This window comes from Dicentrarchus labrax, unplaced genomic scaffold (genome assembly GCF_905237075.1).
Source record: "Dicentrarchus labrax unplaced genomic scaffold, dlabrax2021, whole genome shotgun sequence".
NCBI lineage: Eukaryota > Metazoa > Chordata > Actinopteri > Moronidae > Dicentrarchus > Dicentrarchus labrax.
In genome coordinates, this window is record NW_026136722.1 from 5,952,810 (window position 1) to 5,978,132 (window position 25,323).

The 25,323-nt window shown below is 40.3% G+C and overlaps 1 protein-coding gene across 2 annotated transcripts in view; it reads left to right on the top strand.

The window, feature by feature from the left end:
- Nucleotides 1-22,143, top strand: part of LOC127356594 (protein phosphatase 1 regulatory subunit 29) — a 74,964-nt gene extending 52,821 nt beyond the window's left edge. The window contains exons 3-5 of one of the 2 annotated variants that reach the window (XM_051388464.1): nt 8,750-8,834; nt 9,163-9,845; nt 10,698-22,143. In XM_051388464.1, coding sequence (XP_051244424.1) covers nt 9,504-9,845; nt 10,698-13,202 — 2,847 coding nt within the window. In that variant the 5' untranslated portion in view covers nt 8,750-8,834; nt 9,163-9,503 and the 3' untranslated portion in view covers nt 13,203-22,143. The remainder of the gene's footprint in view (nt 1-8,749; nt 8,835-9,162; nt 9,846-10,697) is intronic. The other variant, XM_051388463.1, reaches the window with a different exon arrangement.
- The last annotated feature ends 3,180 nt before the right edge of the window (nt 22,144-25,323 follow it).

Sequence of the window (25,323 nt, forward strand, 5' to 3'; positions counted from 1 at the left end):
CTGTGGTTGCCTAAATTGAGTGAATACCACCAAGATGATCATTGTCACAAAATCACTTTTATTGCCCTTGCTTTACCATGATATAGGCTTACTGTCATCTGTCAGACGTAGACACAAACCACAACGTGTTCTGCTACAAACGATAAACAGATAAATCATACCGGCACATAGTCTTGAGGGGGCAGTATTTCCATATGAATTGGCCACAAAATGACACTAAGTGGCTTGTGTGTATACAGATAGCAATACCTAAGCAAAAATAATATCCACATATGGTAAATGCACTGCACTTACATAGCGCCTTTAAAGTATTTTGGCCCCTCTAAGTGCGTTACGCTACATTTCACATTTACCGTCACACACATTCATACACTGATGGCAGAGTTTACTATGCAAGGTGCCAACTGCCCATCAGAAACTAACAAACGCCATTCACATACACACACACACACCAATGGCACAGCATCAGGAGCAATTTGTGGTTCAGTATCTTGCAAAAAGACACTTTCACAAACAGAGGGAGGAACCAGTTGGTTGAACCACCAACCTCCTCATCCGGCCACCCCAATGTAGCATATGAATATAAGTTGGAATTAGTTATTCATTAATTTTTTTTCAGCATTCCTCATGTCTTCTCCACATTTTCACTCGGTGCCTGAGACAGAAGCACCCACATGAGAGACGCCTGTGCCCAAGCCTCAATATGGAACCACATACCCTGCCTTGTGCCCTGTCAGTTGGGGTTGAAAAGAAACGATGGTAGTGGTGGTGATATAGTGGTCAGTTGAGGGGCTTAGGTGCTCTGCTCCATTTAGCCCCAGACCTTTGGGCCCCTTTCTGTCACGCTCTGTTGCATCACTTCTTCTTCCTGTGAGGCATCCAGGAAATGGATATGATGTCATGCATGAGCAGCCGCAGATGACAGTGGTCTAAAAGTCAAACATTGGCAAACAGATATAGACACAAACACACAGAGGGTCAGAAAGGACAGAGGAAAGTGAGACAGGTGTATAAAAAAAGAAGAGAGAAGTTGAAAAGATCTTCTCAAGGCGTACACAGCGATGAAATATGAATTATAGATCAAAACCTGAGAGAGTAGTTAAAAAACTCTTTCCTCTACTATCCCTTTTCATTTCTTTCTGCCTTTTTTCTCTGTCTGCTTGTCACTCTCCAAAGTTGGGCTTTTTGCAGCCTGGATCATCCTCATAATAACACGGTGCATCCAAGGTGATTTGTGTTTCAGCATCTGTGACTTTCTCTCTGTTCTTTGCGGCTGTGAAAAAGAAGATTGTGGAGGAATCAAAGATCAAACGCAGCGGTTCTGTCTAAGCTGTCTCTCCCACTGCCCTCTCTCTCTCTTCTCCCTCTCTCCTCTCTTTTGGTTTTCCCTTCTCATCTTCCTCATTTATTCATATCTTCATATCTGCATTTTTCTATCCCACTTGAGCAACGAATAGCTGCTCAAGACATTGGAATAAAGACGATATGGTCCAAACATTGATGTATAGACAGATGTTGTAAAAATGTATATAGGCTACATATTGTTCATTAAGTTGCACGCTTAGAAAAACAAATACGTATCTTCAAACCCTGCCAAGAGTGACCACACTACATTTTGTTCAGCAGTGCTTAACAAAGTAGCACTGGCGCTTTTATCGGGTTCCTCTTATGGCCACTGAGAAATGATCTGTTCCACTCACACATACACACCGTGAAGCTCTCAGAGGAGCCTCATCTGTCTGTAGTTGTGTTTGTCTCATCTCTAAGCCCTGTGTGAAGTGGAGAGGAAAGAGTCTTTTGCTCACAACCCCAACCTCTCCACACTACACTGACTGTACTCCAGGGAACTGGCCTGGACAAGAAGAAAGTATAACAGTCCAGACTGATAGAAAGAGGGTGATATGGGGAGAGGTGAAGAAGAGACAAAGTGAAGGAAATTAAGTGACAGGAACAAATATCAAGGCTTGCAGAGAGATCAGAGGAGTTTAGAGACAAAAAGACGTTGAGGATAGGGGTCGAGAGCTCTAGAGAGACCTTGGAGGAGAAAGATAAAGTGTAAAACGCAGGCATAGGCAGGACAAAGAGTTTTCAGAGATTATTTTCCTTTTCCTCACACACACACACACACACACACACACACACACAGTGACCAACAGCTGCCCCTAATTGTTCAGGAAAACATCCGCTGTGGGTGGGTGCCTCTGTGTATTTGCATTTCCATGTGTGTTTCTGTGCCTGTTCTACCACTTATGTATAGTGTACTTTACACTAATCTGTACATGAAGAGCTGAATTTAAGGAGAAAGAGCAATGTACTGAGTCACATGATGTACCCACTAAAGATGGTGGATAGCAGTGTTAAATAAAGTGAATGTGTATGTGTACAGACGGTTGATTCTTCTGTCATGAAAATCACTGAAGCATCAGCTAGGTAGCCCATCGTGCCACTTTGGCATGACAGTTACCATAGTGACTTGAGCCTTTCCAAAATCACTGAACAAAAATATGAGGTCAAAGACATCACACTGTCGACACTCAGAGTGGTTGTTCTCTCTTTTTTTTTTAATCAAAGTTCAGTTGGTTTGAGAAAGTAGCAATAGATTTGGCCCAATGCAAACCCAATAAGAATTGATTTGTTTAAGGTAAGACACAACTGTCAAAGTTGTATTTTTACTGGAGTGGCCAGTTTTAAGATTTTGGGCTGTTTTGCTTCCATAACATGTCTCCTTTCAGACTTTTGGAAAGAGACACCCAAAATACACATATACATGTTTATTTTACCACCTTTTGTTTATTTGTTTCTGCAAATGTATCATAAATTCCCCAACGGCTAGCATTAAATAATGCCTAATTTGCATATTTAAACATAACGTTTCAGAAAACTTGAAGTACAAAAAAGTGTTGTCTTAATGTAAGTTATTAACTGGGGGAGTCTCGTAGTGATATCAATTAGTTACTTAAATAACTGTAACCCACAGAAACATTCCAAGCCATACCAAGCTATTTATCTTCTATCTTCCTTTTTTCTTACCTTGGTCTAAGACATAGCCATCAGGCTTTTAGGTCTGCCTTTGGTGTTCTGGCTCATTGTAAAATAATTATGAAGGGTCAGTCAGTATCACCCCAGACAGTTTGTTCAATATAAAACACATTTAACAGAAAAAAAAAAAAAAAAAACTTTTGTGATTGTTGCTCCATTTCATATATATATATATTGTATATTCTCCAAAACTACTCTAGGCATGGTTGTTTTGGTAGTTACACCAGATCACACTTTTGTACACAAACATCCCATTGCAGTCAGTCGCAGGGGCGTCAAAAGACAATAATGAGTGGAAAATAAGTTGTTGACATGCCGAATCCTCAGCACTTGCCAAAATAATCACTTGGGTACTTGCACTGATCAACAACTACTGTATCAAACTTCAACTTTTATTGTCATTTTGTTCGGGTGAGACATTCAAGCCTTATTTTAAAGGATTACATTCAGTGTTAGCTGCTGGAGTTCAGAGCTATTATTTCACAATTTAGCATTTAGATTCCATCCTTTCTTTGTTCCTTTTTTAGTTACAACATTTCTCCCTTTTTTTTAATATTATTTAATATTTTTTAATCAGTAATACTGTAAATGTTTTAGAATGTCATTACTTCATTAAGGAGTGTTTATACTTCAGCGTCACCCCTCTTTTTGAGAGGTCTCAGAGGGCTCTCCAGAACGCACCTAGAAGGCAGAAGGTTCTTGTCTGATTTTGTAATGAGCTGCTGCCTGAGTAAATCAGATGCTAATTACACACAGATTGTGAGGCACAGTGCAAATTTGTCCTGCACTTTCATGGGAATAATACTGACTGTCTGATTTGGCATGTCAGTTCAATGGGTACGTATGATTTGCAGGTGATACAATTCAAAATGACAGCATCATACGCAGCCAGCATCACAAGGGGGTCCCAGGAAATACATTCACATTTGGACTGACAGTGGCCCCGATTCAGTAGTCATTTTGGTAATAGAAGAGAAATGTACCCTCTTTAATTCCAACACCTGTCATGGTCAGTGTTCTCTAGATGCTATTAGAATACAGGGAGGAGTTTCATCAATGTGGCTAATGAAGCAGAAGAGACACGCTGATTTGATGCGAATGCCAACAACAGACTATTCTGTTAGCATTAGGCTTATTTGGCACTGTCAATCATAAGTGTGTTTCCGGGCAACAGTGAGGATCAATATGAGCATGTGCATTGAGTAACCCAGATCTGTATCACATGAAGGGATGGGTCTGATGAGTGTGGATGTGGATTTGTGTGGGTTACAAACAAACAAGGATTTATGAGACACAGGCATCGGAAATCTTCACAATGTGTTTTGCTTCAAAAACTTAGTTCCAAAGATGGTATGGCTTTTAAATATGTTTGGGAAATTGAGTATGCTAAATCCACTGTATGTATAACACTCATTGAGGTTTGGCTTTGATATTCTAATAGACTAAAGTGCAAAGGTTTGTTGGCTGCTGCTCTTGCTACATATGATACACTTAGCAGAACAAGCCTTCAAAATGGAGAATGCTCTCTTTACTCACTCTTTTAATTATCCAAATGATGTGTACAGACGTATTGTAATTATACATTTAAGTCCCAGTGCAGTTAGGACTTGAATTTGCTTGGTGTGGGTCTGGTACTGCTAGTTTAAAAACCTTACTTACAGTCAGCGGTAAAAGTGTGCCAATGAATGATGTTCAATTAGTAAATCCAGTTGTATCCTCTTTGTGGAGCATGGCAGTGAATAAATTACAAGATGAGGGTTTTGAAAAGGAATATTTGTGTTACTAGATGTATTTCTTGAAAAAGGTGGAAGTAGGACAGTCAAACACATGCTGCTATTGTACCACCTGTTTACTTTCCTAGATTTGAACAATATCTGCTGCTGTGACCTGCTCTTAGATTACTCTTGGGCTACGTTGACACTGCAAGCCTTAGTGCTCAGTCCGATGACCTGTATTATTGATGTCAGTCTAGAGTGATCACATGAATTCTGATATGACTATTCATACTGAGGTCACATCGCAAATCTGATTTGGGCCACATAAGAAAGTGGTCTGAATTAGAACTGAAAAGACCGCGGACGGCTGTTCACATTGTCACGAAAAGATCACATCTGAGTCACATAGGAGCTAAAAAATCAAAATCAAAAATGCCTACCATGAAAAGAAGCTCTATAATGTGGTCACAGCTCATCATTATGCCATCAAGCAGATAAAAAGCAGCAGTGCATGTCCTAACAGACAACTAGATCTTATTATTTTTATGGAATTTAACCTTACAACACACAGCAGCAGTCTGCAGCAGTGAAGGAAAAAGTCTGATCTTGTGTCCTACATTTTCATAGTTACAAATAGATCAGTGTTATGAGTCATGCTCTTTCCCTTTGAGAAAGGTGTTCTGCATGTCCCATATTCCTAATTATGTAATCATATCCCTAAACATGCACACATACAGACTTACTGTGCCTCCTGCATCCCTCAAGTGAACCCTCTGGGTTTCACTATGTGGAGCACCAAATGAGATCACATCTCATGTGGAGGGGATGAAGGGTGAGAGTATGACAATCAATTTCAAGGGAGTGTCCCAATACATGCATGTATAGAGATTAGTACAGGAACAGTGGACCAAATCAAAATAAAATGGATAATGTGTACATGCAGTACTTGATTTCAAAGCATGTTAGTCACAACTGACCTGGTAAATTTTATTTTGTGATATTTGCAAATCATTTATGACATTTCTTATGGGAAAAACTTGATTGATGGATACATTCTATTTGACTGGTTTGTAGTATAGATTTTATATTGATTTAAATCCACATCACTGCAGGAGTGTCCAGTTTTGACTGATTCCATTTCAAACAGGAGCGCCTCTGAATGGACTTTAATTTTATTTCTTCCACAAATGCTTTTACAGCTAAAAAGAGAAAAACAATTTGATACCTCAGCTACAAACTTTCTTTTAAGTGAAATCAGGGACATTTGTGTTCAAATAAAATCAAATAAATCACTGACAATTGAAACTTAAAGGATCCATGGTGATTTGCTGGTGCATACACATCTGTTTTCTAGCTGTCTACTTGTGACAGATTATACCCATTTTGATGCAGCTTTGTGTCTATATCCATCTGTTATATCGATCTGTCCAACACAAGCAATGAGACCTCATGTTGTATCTATTTTTCCAGTCTGCCTAATAAGATGAAACCTAGCAGGTGCCTATGGTCATTAGATATACATGATAATGTACCGTTTCACACATGCTTTAGGTATTACAATTTTATGTAGTAATAAGTAGATTAAAAAAAGAGGACGGACCTGATTCTCTGCTAGCACCTCCAGGGAGCGTGGACCGGAATAGACTGGAATGAGTTCAAGTCTCTGTCGGAATTAGAAAGAAGTCTGAATTTGGAGCACAGAGAAAGATAAATTTTCATTGGTGTTTTTATGGAATAATGATGGAAGTCAAGAGAATGTAACTGAGGAGATTTGGGAAAGGCATAAGATGAGAGAGTACTACACGCAGATAGACAATCTTTATTCAGTCAGGACCACTTTTGTCAAAATATCTTATATTCCAAGCTGAATTTTACATTTGGCGGTATGGCTCTGTTCTGGGACCTCCTTGTCCTTCCGCGTGCCTACGTGGAAAACCTTAAGACAGGGAGAGCACACCTCCCTGCCCTTCCATGTGCATACATGGAAAAGTTTAAGACAAGGAGAGCGGCAGCAGAGACCCCCCGGGTACAGAACAGAGCAAGCATCAATGGCAATCAGAAAATGACATTGATTAATTAGAAACATTAAAAGGAGGAGCTGGGGTGGAGGTGGGTGCAAAAGGCTTGGAGAGGAAGCAGCAGAGATAGGCAGGCAGGCTAAAGCAGCTTAAATAAGGCGCCATGTAGATGTTTGCCAATTGGATGCTTGAGGAAATCAGGTGAGCTGTCAGCTGACTGTATGGTATCCAATGGGAAGCTTAGAGGAATCAGCTGATGTATGTTTATGACTAGCTGTGATCGTATGATATAGCTGTAACTGAAAGCTAAGCCTGACTTCGCGCCCTGCCTGAACTAACGCTATGCTCAATTTGTATAATATCACAAACAGCATACTAGGGATGCACCGATCCACATTTTTTCACTTCCGATCCGATACCTGAATTTGGATATCGGCCGATACCGATACTATTCCGATACCAGAGCTTTATTTGCTTTAATATTATTATTATCATTATTGTTGATTTTATATGAGGCTTAAATAAACTCCTCTCAACAGGCAAGTATGATATGTACGTATGTATGCATGTATGTCCCAAAAGGCAACTTGAGGTAAGTATAAGGTCAGAAAAGGAAGTCAGAAAAACAGGAAATCCTGTTAACAGGAAAAATCCCATCCTGAAAACAAATATGCAACTGTAAGGGTTTCAAATTGATTGTCATGTCAATATTTGTTAAATTCCCAAAATGTCAAATATTTGAGTCTTGAAATATAAGAAAAGTGCAATAAGTGTAAACATCTTACACACACACACACACACACACACACACACTATCAATAAAACAGTGTGCATCTGAACAGCACAAATCAAGTACACTGGCTCTTGTAGCATCAACAATTCAAGGTTTTAAAATGTCAATTATCTGAAATATAAGAAAAGTGCAATAACTGTAAACATCTTACGCGCACACACACACACACACACACACACACACACTCTTGGTAATCCCTTTAGCTTTCCCGTTGTCTACCTGGAGTTTTTGGAATGACTCTACAAGTGATTCCTGACAGCTCGCCTAAAAAATATTTGTGCTGTTTCGTGTGGTGCTTTTTTTAAATGTTTGATTGCGTTCGTAATGTTGTACGACGCGAGGGAGCTTCCGCGTCTCTGAATTACGGCTTTGCAAACATTGCATTTTGCTGTCTTGCTCTGCGGTGTTTCCAGTGTAAAGTATTTCCACACAGCGGACATGTTGGCTAGCCACAATGCTGCTCAATGCTATCCTGCTAGCTGGCTGCAAACTGCGGAATGGATTTCCTGAGCGGGGGCGTGTCTCATAACTCTGTGTGTCATTGAGCCGCGCCTCCGTTCAGGAAATCCATTCCACAGTTTGTAGCCAGCTAGCAGACTAGCCGGCAGGAATCACCTGTGGAGTCATTTCAGCAGACAACGTTAAAGCGCAGACATGGCTCATGGATATCGGAAATCTGCGCAGGTTGGATCGGGAAATTCCGATACGGGAATTATGTGGTATCGGTCACGATACAGATACTGGATCGGATCGGCCCCATCCCTACAGCATACCATTAGCGCGTTGTGCCTAATCTATCTTGGCTTGTATGTATGTTCAAGTGCCTGTGAGCACATGCATACTCTTAAATAAGGACATGCATTTGTTTGAGTGTATATGTCTACACATGCACATGCTTGTTCTGAGGGCATGTGTCCATTTTAGTGTGCACGTTTGTGTAATGTGTGTCTAATTACAAGTATGTTTTCCCCAGTTGCTGAGCCGGCAAGAGGACAATGTCTGTTATGATGCAACAGGCAGCTAATCGTCTCCTTATGTAAACGCTTGACTGCTATTCAAATGACATGCAGATGGGATAGAGAGCTTAGGTTTTGGCAGGATAGTGTCATAACAACGAATGTCTGTGGAGACAATGTGCTGTCAGCATTTGGGTGATTAATGCTGCACTTTGTGTTTAAAAAAAGGAATCCTGCTCTCAGAGTGGTGAGGAGAGATTGGTTGCTGCGCATAGGTATCAGCCAAAGCTGGATGACCTCATAGCCTTACAAGGTGGGGAACTCGGGGGGGGGGGGGACTATGGTGACTAAGTGCAGATGCAGTAAGCTTAAAGGGCACCTGTTGAGGCAATTCTGCATGCATATTCTAATGTGATAAGAAAGAACACCAGCTGAAGATAAAAAAAAGTGTGGAACAAGCCCCTAAGAAAATTGAGATTTTGGGATGCTTGCAGGTTCAGTGAATAGAATCATTCTGAAACAATTAAGTACTCATTACTAATTAATAATTTGTCTTCTCCATCATGTATCAAATCTATCACACTATATTGCATTTGCTTTGTTCTTATATTTCTTCTATTTTGTTATTTTCTTCTCTACAGATTCTCTCTCATTCCAAGGGTCCATCCATTTGGGTCATTCACATTTGCCGTCTAAGAAGAGACTATGAAGACAAGCTGTGTCACCCCACATTGCAGCCCAACAAGATATGACATAACATGGGTCCCCTGCTAATCACCATGATGACCATAAAGCTGTGACTGGCAGTGTGAAGCCTTCACCCCTTTTTCAGCACCCAACCTGCACCCTTCTCCTCTTTGGAAATCCTTCCCAGCAACCCAGCAGCAAGCTTCCCTTTCCTTTCTCCTGCAAACACAACCTCTACTTTTCTCTACTTAATAATCCCAGCTTCCCCTCTGCCTCATTTCTTTTAATTGGCATCATGCAGGGTGCTTCTACCGTCTCCACTCTCCTTGTGCTTATTTTTCCCTCCTTCCTATTCTTCTCCCACTTTCCCAATATGGTCAGTGGGGACTGCTGGCTCATTGAGGGAGACAAAGGCTATGTGTGGCTGGCTATCTGCAGTCAGAACCAGCCGCCGTACGAGACTATCCCCCAGCACATTAACAACACGGTGCATGACTTGAGATTGAATGAGAACAAGCTGAAAGCTGTGCTCTTCGGGTCTATGTACCGCTTCACCAACCTGACTGACCTCAACCTCACCAAGAATGAAATCAGCTATATTGAGGATGGAGCCTTTGCTGGACAAGCCAACCTACAGGTGATGGAGAAATGAATGATACAAACTTTGAGTTTAGCACAAGAATATTGTTCACAATGCATTAGACCTTTATTTGATGCAAGCATTTTTTTAACATTGAACTGTATCAGAGGGATCTTTTAATTTTATATTGAAATTGAATAGGGCACTTTATTGTTGTGAAATTTTAGTTGGAAGGTAAAAATAAGTACTCTAAAAGCTCTAGGTATAGATCAGCTTGTATTGAGCATGATCATTTTTACTCAACAACTTGATGAATTAAATCTGTGGCATTGTTTAAACAGAATCCACTGGGCGAGTAACACAGTGTGACAAACACACGTCAAAAAAACGCTGCTTTTACCATATTGCCTGGACCACTTACAGTATAAAAAGATGTAACTGAAAGTGAGAGGACAATCTGTTGTAATTATACTTTGCATAGAAAGAGTCAGTATTATGTAAGTTCACACTAAAAAAGAGGTATCTCAAAGTTCCGTTTACACTGATTAAAATGGACTAGTTCACTTCTTAGTTAACAATTGTCAAGTAGTAACTTCACAGTCCCCAAAAAAGAGCCTTTATCTCTTGCAAGAGTTAATGACACTCACGGATACACTCAGTTCATGTTTACCAAAAACATGAACATGTTCAATGAAAGGCGCTCGTGTGTTCATGCACAGTGCACAACTGAACAATGACAAGTTTTACCAGAAAGTTGGAAAAAAGTTTGGCATACTTGCATTGCTTGCCCTTTAGAACTGAATGATTACAGCATGGTTTTCGATTTGGGGATTATCAACTGTAAAAATTATGACAAAAACTGGGCCCATATTGTGAAAAGAAATAAAAACGCCCTTTTGTTTTTCTCAGGTTCTTCAGCTGGGCTACAACAAGTTGACAAACTTAACTGAGGGTATGATGAGAGGGCTCGGCCGCCTGCAATGCCTCTTCCTGCAGCATAACCTCATTGAGGTTATTGCTAGCAATGCATTCTGGGAGTGCCCCAGTCTCAACAGCATTGACCTGTCATCCAACAAACTTGCTCGCATTGACCCATCCACATTCACAATTCTCAATCGGCTGATGGTGTGTGAACTGGCAGCAAATCCATTCCATTGCGGCTGTGACCTTTATAGCTTCCTAACCTGGTTGGAGTCCTTCAACAATGTCACACACACCTATGACCGCCTCCAGTGTGAGACGCCCCGTGAAATGTTTGGCTTCCCCTTACTTACTGCTGCTGGCCACGCTGGTCGGAATGCAAAAAACATTTTGTATCATCACTGCCGAAATGGAGTGATGATTCCAGGAATGACCTCTCTCCCACCAGATCTGGATGGTCCATCTGGGCTCGGACCAGAGATGTTTGGTGGTGTGGGGCCATACCACCAGCCTACCACCTCTTCCTCATCTACTGAACACAGCTTCATTCCCAGCATCAAGCTCCACCATGTCGCTTTGTCATCAGCCTCTCTCCTTGTGCAGATTCCAAGGCCCTACAGCAAAATGTATATTCTAACACAATATAACCACACATACGTGTCTGACGTCATGAATTTGAAGAACAAGAAGGAGATGATTACCCTCAATAAGCTCAAACCACACACCAATTACACCTTCTGTGTTGCATCCATCCGCAACTCTCAACGTTACAACCACACCTGTGTCCAGTTTTCCACTCGGGCTCAAAATCTAGATGACATGCCCCCTACACCTTCCACCACAACTCACTATATAATGACTATTGTGGGCTGCCTTTTTGGCATGCTCATTGTTTTAGGCTTTGTCTACTATTGTCTACGTAAGAAACGGATGCATGATGAGAAGAAAAAGTCCATATGTGTCAAGAAAACTATTCTGGAAATGCGCTATGGACCAGAGGTGGCAGCAGCAGTGGCTAATGATCCATCGGCAGTCCACAAGCTACAAGAGCAGTCCAGAGAACATCACCAGTATCAGCATCACCATGGAGGCAAACTTCCCATGTCCGCATCATCCAGCTCGGGAATGCTCCACTCAGCCAACACTACTTCCTCCAGACTTTCCTCTATCCCACAAGTAGAAAAGATGGCCACTGCCTTTTCAGAGGCTTTGGCCACAAGTAAAGGAAATTATATGGATGTCAGAACTGGAGGGACAGGAATGGAGAGGGTGGGAGATGGTGGGCATGGAGGGATGAGGGGGGCAGACTTGAGGGATGATGATGGAACTGATGTTGGGGATGACTCAGATGATGATGGACACGGCTCTGCATCAGAGATTTCCACCATTGCCATGGAGGTGGACAAGGTTAACCAGATCATTAACAACTGCATTGATGCACTGAAATTGGATGCAGCAGCTGTTGCTGCTTCAGGGGCATCTACAAACCCTACAGCCTCCTCCAATCCCACCTCCCCTCCCCCCACCAGCACGTCTTCCCTTACTCGTGGCCTAATCCCACTCTCACAAGGGTTGACAGAGACATGCCATGCTCCCAACAAAATACCCCCTCCACCTCCACTCCCTGCTTTAAATGCCCCTCTTTCTGAGCGCCCAGGGATCAGTGGTGGTGGCTTTGTGGTCAGTCCCCCCTACAGGCCCCCTCCACCAGCCACTGCTGTACGTCCCATTCAGCGACAAATGAGTGCAGATGCTGCTGTGGTTATTGTAAATGCCGTCAAAAAACAGTGCAGCACCACCTCTTGTGGCTCCATGGGTCGGGACAGGGAACGTGGAGGAGCTAGGGTGTATAGCCTGGATGTTCCTGAGCCGAGGAGCCCAGATGCCTGTAATCAACAACAGCAGCAGTACCCTGACCGGGCAAGTCCTGTGGGCTGTGGGGAGCCCCTTGAGAGGCTGCCTTTAGTGGGGAGTGGGAGCTGCGGTGGAGGGGGTGGTGGTGGTTGCGACAGTGGTGGTGTTGGTGTCCAACATCAGGACAGCCAGAAGCCACACCATTATCATCAACAGCAACAAATACAACAACAACAACAGCAGCAGCTGGAGGTGCAGCAGGACTACCACTGCTCGGAGCACCGCCACTCCGTCCCAGCTCTTTACTATGAAGGCTCCCACCAGGGCTCCCCAGCCCAGAGAGTTTCCTTCCTAAAGCCCCTGACGCGCTCCCGCAGGGATGCAGCATCTTATTCCCAGCTTTCGCCTGCCCGCCACCATTCCAGTTATTCTGGTTACTCCTCCAGCCCAGAGTACTCCTCAGAGAGCTCACTGCGGATCTGGGAGCGCTTTCGTCCCTATCGAAAAGGCCAGCGGGATGAGGCTTGTTATGTGACGGCCGGAAATGCCCTTCGAAAAAAGGTGCAGTTTGCTAAAGGCGAGGACCTGCATGACATCCTTGATTATTGGAAGGGTGTGTCAGCACAGCAGAAACTGTGACTGGTGGACCAGACATAATCATAGGGGAAAGAGTTTGGATACCGCTTTTCCTGATAGGCCTGTGGGCCAGAGAAAAATGGGAAGAAACACATAGGACAAAATTTTGCCTTTGGGTTATTTTTGGCATGTTAGGTGTATAAAATATTAGAGCAAGGACTATGAAACTGTGCCTGGGATATGAGAGTCATTATGGTGTTTTGTTTTAAACTTCATTGTAGCACCATTTCTGGATCATTCTTATTTTTTGTTTGTTGGTTATAGCACAGTGAGCAAATGCCAACTGTGTAATTTAGTACTCTTTGAGTGATCACGTTTTGTGATCATATGGACTGTCTTTATTAGTGCCATGTTTCGATCTATGGTAATCACCGAAGGTAATTGTTGATGTCCTTAATTTTAAGCTTGTGTGATCCAAGACCAATTTTTTATTTGGTGCTGTATCAATTTGCAGTGTGCACTTCGATATGTTTAGACTTCTAAGTGAAGGGAGACCATGACGGGGTGACAACATGCCAATTAGCAAACAGAGTTGTCAAATGTAGACCGTATCTCTCTTTCATGAGATCATTGATGCAGCTGAGGTATTTGTATTTGAATAGCATCTGTTACAGAGAAAGAAAGGATACATTGGAAAGAAATTAATAAAAAAATAACATTTAGTTGCAGCATAAATAAATCATGAGAGAGAGATTTAAAAGTGGAAACTTAGCCTGCTCTAATGGCACCGTGATATGTAGACACCTCTTTCCAGCTAACAATCTTACATGATTCAATGAGTGGTGTAAAGAATATTGTCCCACAAGACCCAAACTGTCCTAAACAGCATTTCCCCAAGTAATGATCAGAATTGTAAGCGTAATGGGGAGAAATAATGCTCCCATTTGAAGGCAATCAGATGCTACTTACCTGTACAGTGGGGAAATTTAGCGAATAGACAGGTGAGCTCACACTTTCCCCGTACAATAAGAAAGGAAAGATGTGATCCATATGTGACACAGACCAAGAGAAATTGAAAGCAAGATGGGGTATAAAAGAAAAAAGGGAAGACAAGCAAAGATATAAATAATTTTCTGCAGCCACTGTGAATGTAAGTAGATTACAAGCAGGTTAAGGGGAATTCTATCTGCATCATTCAATGTGAGCACCACAGTACATTCCAAATCCTTTCTCTAACATGAAAACTGAATGAGGCACAGAGGGAAAGGACACTTACAATTACTGCCAATGTGTCTGTTCTGTTCTGGAAATGAATACTATTGTTGTCTATTGATAATTTAATTAGCCAACTTGTGACAGGCATGTTCGCTTGCACTTTACGCCTCATGACTGTGTGTGTGGCTGTGTGGTATACTACAGTGGTCAGTGTAAATGGGTGTTGGCATGCCTTGTCAGATTATATTGTATATGCCCAAATTGACTTAAATTAATTGTCAATATCTTTCCCATTGGCTGGATGTCTGAGTTTAAACAATACTAGATTATTAATGGCATGGACAAATGTACAAATATCAACCATGTTCATTGTATTTTCCCAGACTTACATCACATTGACTGTGATGCTCAGATATACCACAGTAGCGCAGTGCCTCTTGCAAACACAGCCATAATCTAATTTCCATTTATGTATAGTACTATCTGTCCACCTGGCCTCTTCTACTAAAATTATATGATTATTATTTTCCAAAATAATGTCACAGCCTGACATTCTGACAAATGGCATTCTTCTTACCCACAGTGCTGTATAGCTGTTGACATTTTGCATCATCAGCAAACATACACATTCTAGATATCCTACCCTAAAAATGTGAAAACTTAATCAGTGGTCCTTGCTCCACATTTTTTGTTCAGGGCTATATTCAAGAGAAAAAGAAGTTAGAGAAGCCCAAGTTTAATTTCAAGAACATTTTTATCTCTCTTTTGATCCTCACTTGTTTACTGTGGATGATGTTATTTGGCCGAACCTCTCACCACCTCCCCTGTTCCCAAAGGTCCAATGAGATATGGGTTTGGCATGAGCAGAGTACTAAACATGACTTGTTCTGTTTTATTAAAAGAGAAAAGTGAGAAATTGCCTTTATTGCAGTCAGGGCTTGGGTCAGCACAGCACATATCGACACTGATTTCCATGGTTTTTTGAGCAGTTGATTTTTAGCATACACTTGACTCCTCTGAATAAGGTTGAACAGGAATGAGTATACAAAGCAAGATGGTGGTGTGTAATGGTACCCCAATATTGATCTATGTTTTTCTTTCTCCCTCTTTGTTATCATAAAACATCTATCTCTGTCTTATTTTTCTTGTTTTATTAAGATGTGTAACAATCCAGGTCAGAGGTCATAAACATTGAAGTCAGTGTTCTGCCATGAGTGTCTACAATTGAATGGACCACATAAGATCAAGATCTTCATCTCAGTCATACGGTGTCTGAGATGCATCACCTCATCCGCCTTCTTTATATGATAAAGCAGCATGTGATGAACATACAGTCTTGGAAATTGTTCCCTGTTGATCTCCTGTTATCTGAGATAAGAAGGTTTCCAAAGGAACTTGTTACTGTGATTGACTCAGACTTCCACCAAATCAGAGGAAAGGATTTTTTTGCTGGTACCATCAAGAGTACCAAATTCCACAGAGGGAACTTGGTGTGCTTAAGTCCCCAGATCCTCAACTGCCATAACATGTTTACAGAAATGGACATTGAGGATAACAGCAAATTCAGAAATGTTCAGTAATATCAGGATTGCTCATCATTTCAGCTGCCATCTATGTTCATCTACCTGATAATGTATAATGTGACAGAAAATCCTGATTATTACTGTTTTCATGGATGACATTTAATTTCATATATTTTGTATTTTAAATAACATTTAACACACTAATGTATTTTTCAGGAAATAGATTTTCAGGGGACAGATGTACATTCAGATCAAGTGCTCTTCTGCTCAAATTTCATTCAAAGGTTTGTTTGAATGAATATCTATGATGATACTGGATTACTGGCCCAACAGAGAACATTTTTAATGCTGGTGTGAGAAGTACCAATCTTTCTACTGATTTGGTGTTTTCACCATTCAAACGAGTGCTTGCCGTAGGTGCAGGGGCTATTCTGTTTCTCATAATGAATAATTACTTGAAAGCCTGCTGTCAAAGTACTGACAAGAGAGTTTTGCAAAATGGAAATGAAGACAAGTTTACACTGTCTTTAAGTCAGTGTTTCAATTAATTTCCAAATAGCTTTAAAAACAACCCATATTGAAAAAGAGGCAGAGAAACCTTTTTTTATAGTGGTCATTTCTGCACTCCCAAATAAACCCTTGCTGTTTATTATTACTTGCTCCCCATAAGCGTAGCAACGATTGGTGGTTAAGATCAAACCATTGGGTCAATTGGACTTGGAACTTAAAGATAACTAATACAGTACACTTTTATGTGGTGGTTATTGTAAAATCAGTTTATTGTCACTCCACAGGATTGAAGCTTTCACTAAAACAGAGAACAGTCTTGGGTAGTAGCCAGTTCAAGCTGAAATACTAAAAACCACAACTTTTTCTCAAAAAAATAAGCACTGTCATCATACCTGTTTTTTGTCCCACAAAGCTAGCATCAAACAAAAAAGCCCTTCTCTTCCTTCTCAGCTCATATCCTTGTTGAACCCCTGGAGGATGGCTCACCCGGAGATCAATGGTCCTTTTTGTTGCACCGTCCTTGTTGTTTGTCTCAGAGCAACAGGAAAGCCAGACGTGAGAAAGCCATCTAATGTGCTATTAATGTTTAATCCTTTTGTGGGAGGCTGGCTCGGGTTGCTTCCCCTATCTCTGTATACCCCAGAAAATCATAGGAGCTTTCAGTTTCTAACATATTAATCCTTTGATGCTCTCTTATATTTAAAGTCTGGCCCAATTAAACTAAACTGTAGTTTCTTGAATGATGAATCAGAGACCAAAATTGGATGTGGGTTTATATCTAATCAGTTTCAAAATGACTAAAGAAGTTAAATGCTTCCATTAGTAAAGACCACAGTAAAAAAGGTTTCAGCCTTCCCTGACCCATATTGCACTTTTTAACCATGTGATCTGTCCTTGAAGCACCCTCAGTCAAAGTTAGAAATTGCTTTAATGAGCCATCATTATCATTTGAAGGTAATCTAAGGATGCAGTACTAATACCAATGGCTAATACACAAAAATGAGCTTGATCGTTTACTGGACAATTTTTTTTACAATATATAGGAAAAATGTTCACAGATTTGTGGATATAAGACATCTTTGTACGTGTAAAACAATGCTCTTTAACAGTGTCACTGCAGCCAATGTATTTACATACATACAGTATATCCACTGGATATTATGAGCTATATATAATATAATAATATATATTCACTGATGCCACCGGTCCTATCATACAGTGTATTACAATGCACATTATTCCTATTGCTACATTATAGTAACAAAAAGCAAAATGGACCGGTAAATCAAGACCTAGAGTGATGCAACATGAGAATGATATGTACAAAAAGCGATTTGTAAAGAATTGAATAATTTTGCGTAATTAAAAGAAATTAATCATAACCTGGAAAAAATACACATTTTTCAAGTTGACAGTTTTCTCCCACTACTCCCTTCCCCTACCCAACATACACATACACACACACACACTCTCACACACACACACACACACACACAGCAAGAGTAGTGGGCAGAAATGGAACATAAAGTGAGTCAGACTGAGTCACAGTCTGACTGACAGGCAGGTAATGGGCAAGGTCTTCAAAGAGAAAACAGCAATAAAAGAAAAATTTTGGCTGAACGCAGGCAGACGTCTGGGATTGAAGATGTGGAAGCATGGCTACACTAAACCTTATGATGCATGTATTGGCGCACTGCTTCAAATGAACCACAACTCACACACATAACAGAGGCATATTGTGGGAACAGTTCTTACAAAACATTCAGAAACTTCAGCATTTCTCACATTTGTAATCAGCCCTCCTTTTAAAGCCTTAAGGAGGGCAGCTTCATTTCCACTTAATTTTAAGGCAGGTGACAGGCAGGTATTAGCACTGACAGTGGGATACAAATCCTTTCATTTGGAATCTTTATACCTTTTGTCTAATAGTCTATTAAGTCCATTAGCTTACGGTGTGGGAGATTAGCTTGTGTGGATAATGTGCCAAATTTGACAAATAGGCAACTATACTGTGTGTCTCCTGATAATAGCCAGAGAAGGGCTTATGTGATGAAAATTAAATGCATGCCATTTTTTATGTTGCTTTAATGTGAATTTGTATTTATCTAAAGAATGAAAAAGGAAGTCAGTTGAGACAAATGAAATATGTCTCGCCGTGACTGATTTCTTGGTCAGTCTTCACACTTTATGAGGCAGCTCAGGCAGGCTGAGCGCTGCCAACACTGCCTTTTCAACTGCCAAGCACTCTTAAAAAATAGTTTTAAAAAATCTCAAAATTAATTGTCTTGTATGTTTATGCTGAAAGCATTCACTGACAACTAAAAGTCTTCATCAGAATGTAGCAAACTACAAATGTTTATCTGTAATATGTTTTTACATCTCTAATTGAAAAACCATGCTGGTAAAACCATGCCTGTGAGCTATTCTAAGCTAAAAAATACACATGTAGTCTGCACAGGGGTGGATTTTGAATTTCATTATCTTTTTTGAGCTGGATAGGCATTTAAGGTTGAGAAACCTCTGGTACTTCAAAATAATGAGTTTTCCGAGCAGAAGAGCATTTGAAAATCATGTAAGTAAGCCAAATTGGGCAATGGTTTGCCACCTGATTGGAGCCTGTTTTTCATCTTTTTACGTACACACACACACACACACACAAAAATAGGAAAAAAAATGTTTATTTACACTGACACAATATGCATTAACTCTGCAAGGTTTAGTTTCCAAAGATGGACAAAGGACTTAAAGAATCTGTGAAATATCTGTGAATTTTGTACACTATATAAAAAAAAATGCTAAGGTTAAAAAATGCTTCTATGGATGTTTTATACTCAGCCTGATCTCTTGATATGTCTGTGTGTTTCTCTATTTTCAGTTGGCTGTTTGTTTATTTTGTTTTGGGGTGGGGTGGGGGTGGGGAGGTTATTTGGAACCAAGGGACTGACTTTTAGTACTTGCAATGATATATGTTATAAAAGGTTTAAGAACAGAGAAAGCTTAACATAGTGTACTACATAAAAGAAAAGTTGTTATATTTGCATGATTCCCTGTATTTTCTGAGAGACAAAAATATATTGTTGTGTACAATGAGTGGACGTACATTGAAATCAAAAGCTGTAGGGGCTGAAATACAGTATTGTCAAGTACCTTTGATTTGAACATTTAGGTTTTAGCCGTTTTTTTATTCTCTGTGACGTTTTATATTTACATTCTTACATATTAGTTTTCATTTGGGTGATTGTATTGTATACTGACACTGCAGTTACCATTGCTTCTCTTCTAGCCACAGGCTGGTAGAGTGTGCAGAGGGGGTACAAATGTCTGAGGCTGGTGGGTGTTTACATTCATCAGTTATGAGAAACGGCACTCAATTCCTCTCCATTACAAAGATTATTCTCCATGGCAGACATGCAACGCTATCTTCTTTGGCTTGAGGCGGGGCCCTGTCACAGATTGTGGTTGTATTTTCTCTTAACTCAGCCTTCTCTTTTATGGAAAAGATGCCACGCAAGTTTTTCTGGTTAAAGACATAACACATGAGAATACGTGTTCAAAGACGAGTGTGCTGAAGTGACACAATCACACACACCGTGAAATGTCTAATGGTCTTAACCCAATCCCAATCCACAGGCAAATCAATGCAGCATCAGCAGCTTCTCCCTCAGCCTCAGCCCACTCGCTGTTAGCTAAATCAGTGAATGTCATTCCCCATCTTCTGCTCTCAGAGACTGCTGGTTTTCTATCCAACTAGTTAAATGAATTCACCTTATATCCAGCCAACTGTAAATCAGCCTTTTATCATCGGTCTTCTATTACACACTTCTTCATTATACAGTCTTTTTATGTGCACAGAAAGGAATGGATAGTTGCGCCTCTGTAGAAGTTAAAACTATGTTACCTCTAAAATTGCGCTCCTCATAATTTCTAATTCACAGCATTCAAAAACATCTGATATTCATTTGTTTTTAGATAAATGAAATTCAAATGAATAAGTATGACCACAGAGATAAACAAATTAAGTATAATTGGTTCCACTGGACGGAGTAGAGCCTTAAAAGGAGGCAGAGGCTTGAGTACATTTCATTTGGTACATATCCAATAATGTGTTAGTAACACCTACTGGAGCTCTGCTGATACATTAGTTATAGCATTAGGATCCATGCAATGACAGCAGACCATAAGTCATAGCCATGTTACATTCTGCAGTGATAATACAAGACTCTCCAACTGTGATATATAGCCAATTTTGTGGCGCCACCTGCGCCAAAACATTAAGAGGCCTCCCTGTGTCAATTACAAAGAGAAAGTAAAATGCATAAACCTCTAGGCTAAATCTGCTTCTTAGCTTGTCAACATGGACATGCTGTATTATATTATTAGCCAGTTTATAGAGTTATATATTAATTGGGTAAAATTATACTATAATCTGATCTCTTATCTCAGATGCAGAGCAGTGAAACTTGATAAAAGGTCCCATTGCAGTGAGAGCAGATGCATTTCAGTGTCTGAAGCCCATGATTCTGATCAATGTTAATGTTTTCTGTGCTCACACATAGCAGAGTCTGGGCATCCATTGCTATTCCAAACACACAAGCCAGTGCTTGTGGTACTCCCAAAGCCAGAATGATTGGCCTTGTCAGTGCCAGACACTAAAAACTCAGCGGCTTCCAAAACTGGCTGTCAATTCAGAGAGAAGAGGCAGGGAAGAGGGCCATCCCTGACTCATTGAGGAAATTAAATGTCAGAGGATTGATCTATTCAAAAGCTAATACTGTCTTGGCCTTGCAGCCACAAGTATTCAAGGTTCATGTACACATAATGTAGAAGATCTACTATCAAATAGACATGATGCAGAACTTTGCACTTAAATCAAACTATTATTCAGTGAGGATTAGGGATATCAAAACCTGCTCCTTCAGTGAATTTGCGATTTTAGCTCTAATCCCTTGAAGCTTAGATACAACTTTCCATAACTTTTTGGTATGTCACTGGACAATGTGATTTGATACCAAAACCACACCTAGGAAAAGTACAATGCAGATTTTTGATATACAATGTATTTCAGCAGTTGAACCACTGCATTTCTTTTGCGAGAGATTTAGTTTAGTGATATATTCATTTTCCCTTTTCATTCTATTTTTCCCACTCACAAGGAATTGAGAGGAGAGGCATTTCACTGAGTTGCAGGTTATGCCAGCTGAGAATAAATATAAATAGTATGAATCGCCCCTTTGAAAAATAACAGTATTTCTGTTATCCTGCCCAGTACAACACAACCATGTAATGTACTGCATGAAATGTACTGATGTGCTAAAGTATAACCACCATCTGTGTGAGCCCTAAGGCCAGTGGCCAAAGCAAATTCTCACATCAATATCATGTGATTTTAGTTCTTATTCGGCTATGTATGTAACGTGTCAAAATACGGCTCTTGCCAGGTTGACAGTATTGAGAGATTGTTCTGTCTTTAAAGGCAAGAGCTAAAAGGGCCATCACTGTATCAAATTAAAGGTCCCATGGTCATATTCTATTCAAATCTAATGTGACTCTCCCCTCTGGTTTCAGCTCTACACTTATTGTTACTGTTTAGAGACCAAAAGGGAAAGACAAAACAAAGGTTTGGATGATGGGAAAATTTCTTGGCTTTTTTTCTTTCTGTAATTATTTGTTGCTGATATTGACATTTTTTCCCTTTGCGATTTCTGTACAAAAGATCTATTTCTATATTTGCAATAAATTTATAATTAAAAATGAAATATGTGTACAAGGTCTCTTTGATTGACTGGGATAGATTTGTTTTTTTGGATTCATAATTAAAAGTTGGTCAATATGTGCTTACATATAGCACTGCACTATGACTGGAAATGCGTGTGCGTGGTGGTGCGTACTCCTATACACTGTATGTGCTACTCTATACTTTGGCTGGGTGTAAATAAATGATTCATGCACTGATGGTTGCAAAAAACCTGTCTATGGTGAGATACTGAGGGATTTCCCTTACGACACACACACACACACACACACACACACACACACACACACACACACACATACACGTACACCCCTGGCCACTTGTTCTCTCTATTAAAACCTCTCAGTGTGTTGAGGGCCCTGGTACAGAGTCACAGATGGGTACTCAAAGAGAGGAAAAAAGCAAATCTTGATGACTCACGAAAACGACAAACACGTCCACCTCAGTCACGGTTCCATAGGGAGGCAGATGTTTGAGTCTAGTGTGAGCAACCGCTTTGCTGAACACACAAATTTAATGAGAAGAACAACAGAACAAAAAGGGAGTTTTCTGAACCTGAAGGCAGAGAGGGCCAGGGAACTGGGCTTTGCTGGTAGCATTCAAAGTGCTGGTTGGACACCTTTTAACAACAGAGGAATTGTTGGTATTTACTCTCTGTATTAGATGTACAAAAAGGTAGGAAAGAAAATGTTTTTTGGAAACAAAGACAGTCTATTTGAACTGTTGTATTTGAAAAGGACACACATAATGTTCAACCATACATTTAACTAATCAACTAGTCAACCATACCACATAGATAACTTATGTAACTTAAAACTTTTAATAACAACCGCAACTTTTGGTTGCGAGATCAGATCAATTGGCGGTCTGACTTTTGGATGAATTTTTGACATGAAATTTTGCTCTAGCAACAGTTAAATCACCCAAACTCTGTGCTTTTTTTTTCACTGCACCAGCACAAAGTCTCAGAGTGCCATGCCGATATATGGATATATGGAGGCTGGTCTAGCAAACAAACTTCTACCGGCCTCACAGTTTTCAAACAAAATTTTGTTGTCAATTGTCAATAGCCAGAAGGGTCTGTAGGGATTATTTTCTGTTATACACATACAGGCCGTGGCTTGATGATCAGACCTTACAGGGGAACACATAAATCATGAGCATTATATTTATATCACAAATGTATTACTTATACATACAACAATAATATATCTAAAAAAAAAGACCTGTGGTGATATGATCATGGCCTGCTGCAACATGGCTGATTGTGGCAGCAGCTCCACCAAACTCCACAACAAAGGATGGAGAGCAGGCTGGAAGGGTAGGGAATAGTGGTTCAGTCTTGGGGGCACCAGTAACATGATAACTGTTAAACTGTTATACTGTCATTTTTGTTGAGAGGTTTGTCATGAGAGGGTTAGAGAGTGTATTTATTTGACCTTGTCCCTTTTATGTGAAACCATGTGTGAAAAATAACAGTAGCAAGCAGCTGTAACTCTAGTTATATGATTAGAGGTGGAACCTTTCAATCACACTTTCATTCCACTACAGTCTATGAAGACTTTAATAGGGGCAGCCCCTCTTTGATTTAGTGGATATGGACCATTGAGGCACATCCTCCCGCTGCCCACGCAAAACTGTCTTTGGACACTCTGAAATCTTTCACCTGAATGCTGTAAAATATGCATGACTGCATATTTTTGAGTGCATGACACCATTGTTTTGCTTTGTCCTTTTTTATGAAATTAAAGCATTTCGCTCATCTTTCTCATCATCTCTTCTAGTTTTTTCATCATTTACACTTCCTCTTCCTCTCTCTGACCCTGTTCTTCCCACCACCAATGTCCTCCTCTTTCATTGTTGCCTTTTCACTGTCAGCTCCCCGCTGAGAGTTGTGTAAGCCAAACTCAGCAGCTATAGAAATATCCCATATTTCTAAATATCCATAACTCCGAACCATCCATGTTAAGCTCTTTATCGCCTGAGGATTAAAGGGTTGGATTAACCCTTGAATATCCGTTTTGCATTTTAAACTATAGTTAATCCTGCCTGCTATCAGCATGTGCCTTTTCACGCCCATATCTCTCATTGTGTTACTGCATTGTCTGTGTGTTTGTTTTTGTACATGTAAAAAAGAGACAGACAAAGACAAAGAAAATAAAAGACATGAAAAAAACAGATGATCAAAGTACCATGCAGAAAAAAGAAGAACAGAGCTGACCTGCAAAGTTCTGTGGGAACTCCGCAGCTTTTATTGACCAGAGAATGAGAGACTTACTGTAATCTCCCTTTGACCTCGTGTCTTTCACACGTCTACACACACGTACACACACACACACACACACACACACACACACACACACACACACACACACACACACAGCTGGAAGAAGTGACAGAAGCCCTCTGGATGCAGGGGCTAACTGTGCACAAGAATATGAGCATCAAAATGGTATGAATTAAAAGTTATCAAAGTTAAGAGGATAAACAGGAACGTGTTTGTTTTAGTACATGCATGAGTATATGAGATGTGTCAGAGTGTGATTAAAAAAGGTTCCCTCAGCCTTTATCTTGAGTCCTGTGATATTCGTCTTTATTTAGTTTGTTTTAATTTGGCTATTAAACCCCCTGAGCTTTAATCAGCACATGTTGTATTGTGGTGAGAGCTGACGAGAAGAGAATCAATTAAGTTATTAATTAAAATTAAGTATTTCACTTTATTAACTATTGGTCTTGTAACTCAACTGTACTATATACAGAGCAATTTACAACAACAATTGAATGGCAACATCTCTTCTTCATCTTTCCAACAGTGCTGCTGTTGCTCTACCCACGTCTACAGAAGACAATGTCAGCAGTTTTCATTGGAACTTCTTTCTAAATAGTCCATATGAAAACTATCTCTGTGGAAACCACACCCATGTCCAACCCCCAAAAACCCAGTTTAACCAATGATACAAGGCACAAGTTTAGTCAGGACTAAAATATTTAAAATGTTACCGTAAGAAGCCAGCTTTCACTTCAATCTAAATATATATTTTGGGGGAATTTCTGCTGACAGGACAGAGAGAGACAGGAAAGGCAGGAGAGAAAGAGGGGATGACACGCAGCAAAGGGCCTGCCAGACTCGAACCCCTTGACATGGTACACGCTCTACCCAGTGAGCTACCGAGAAACCCCATTT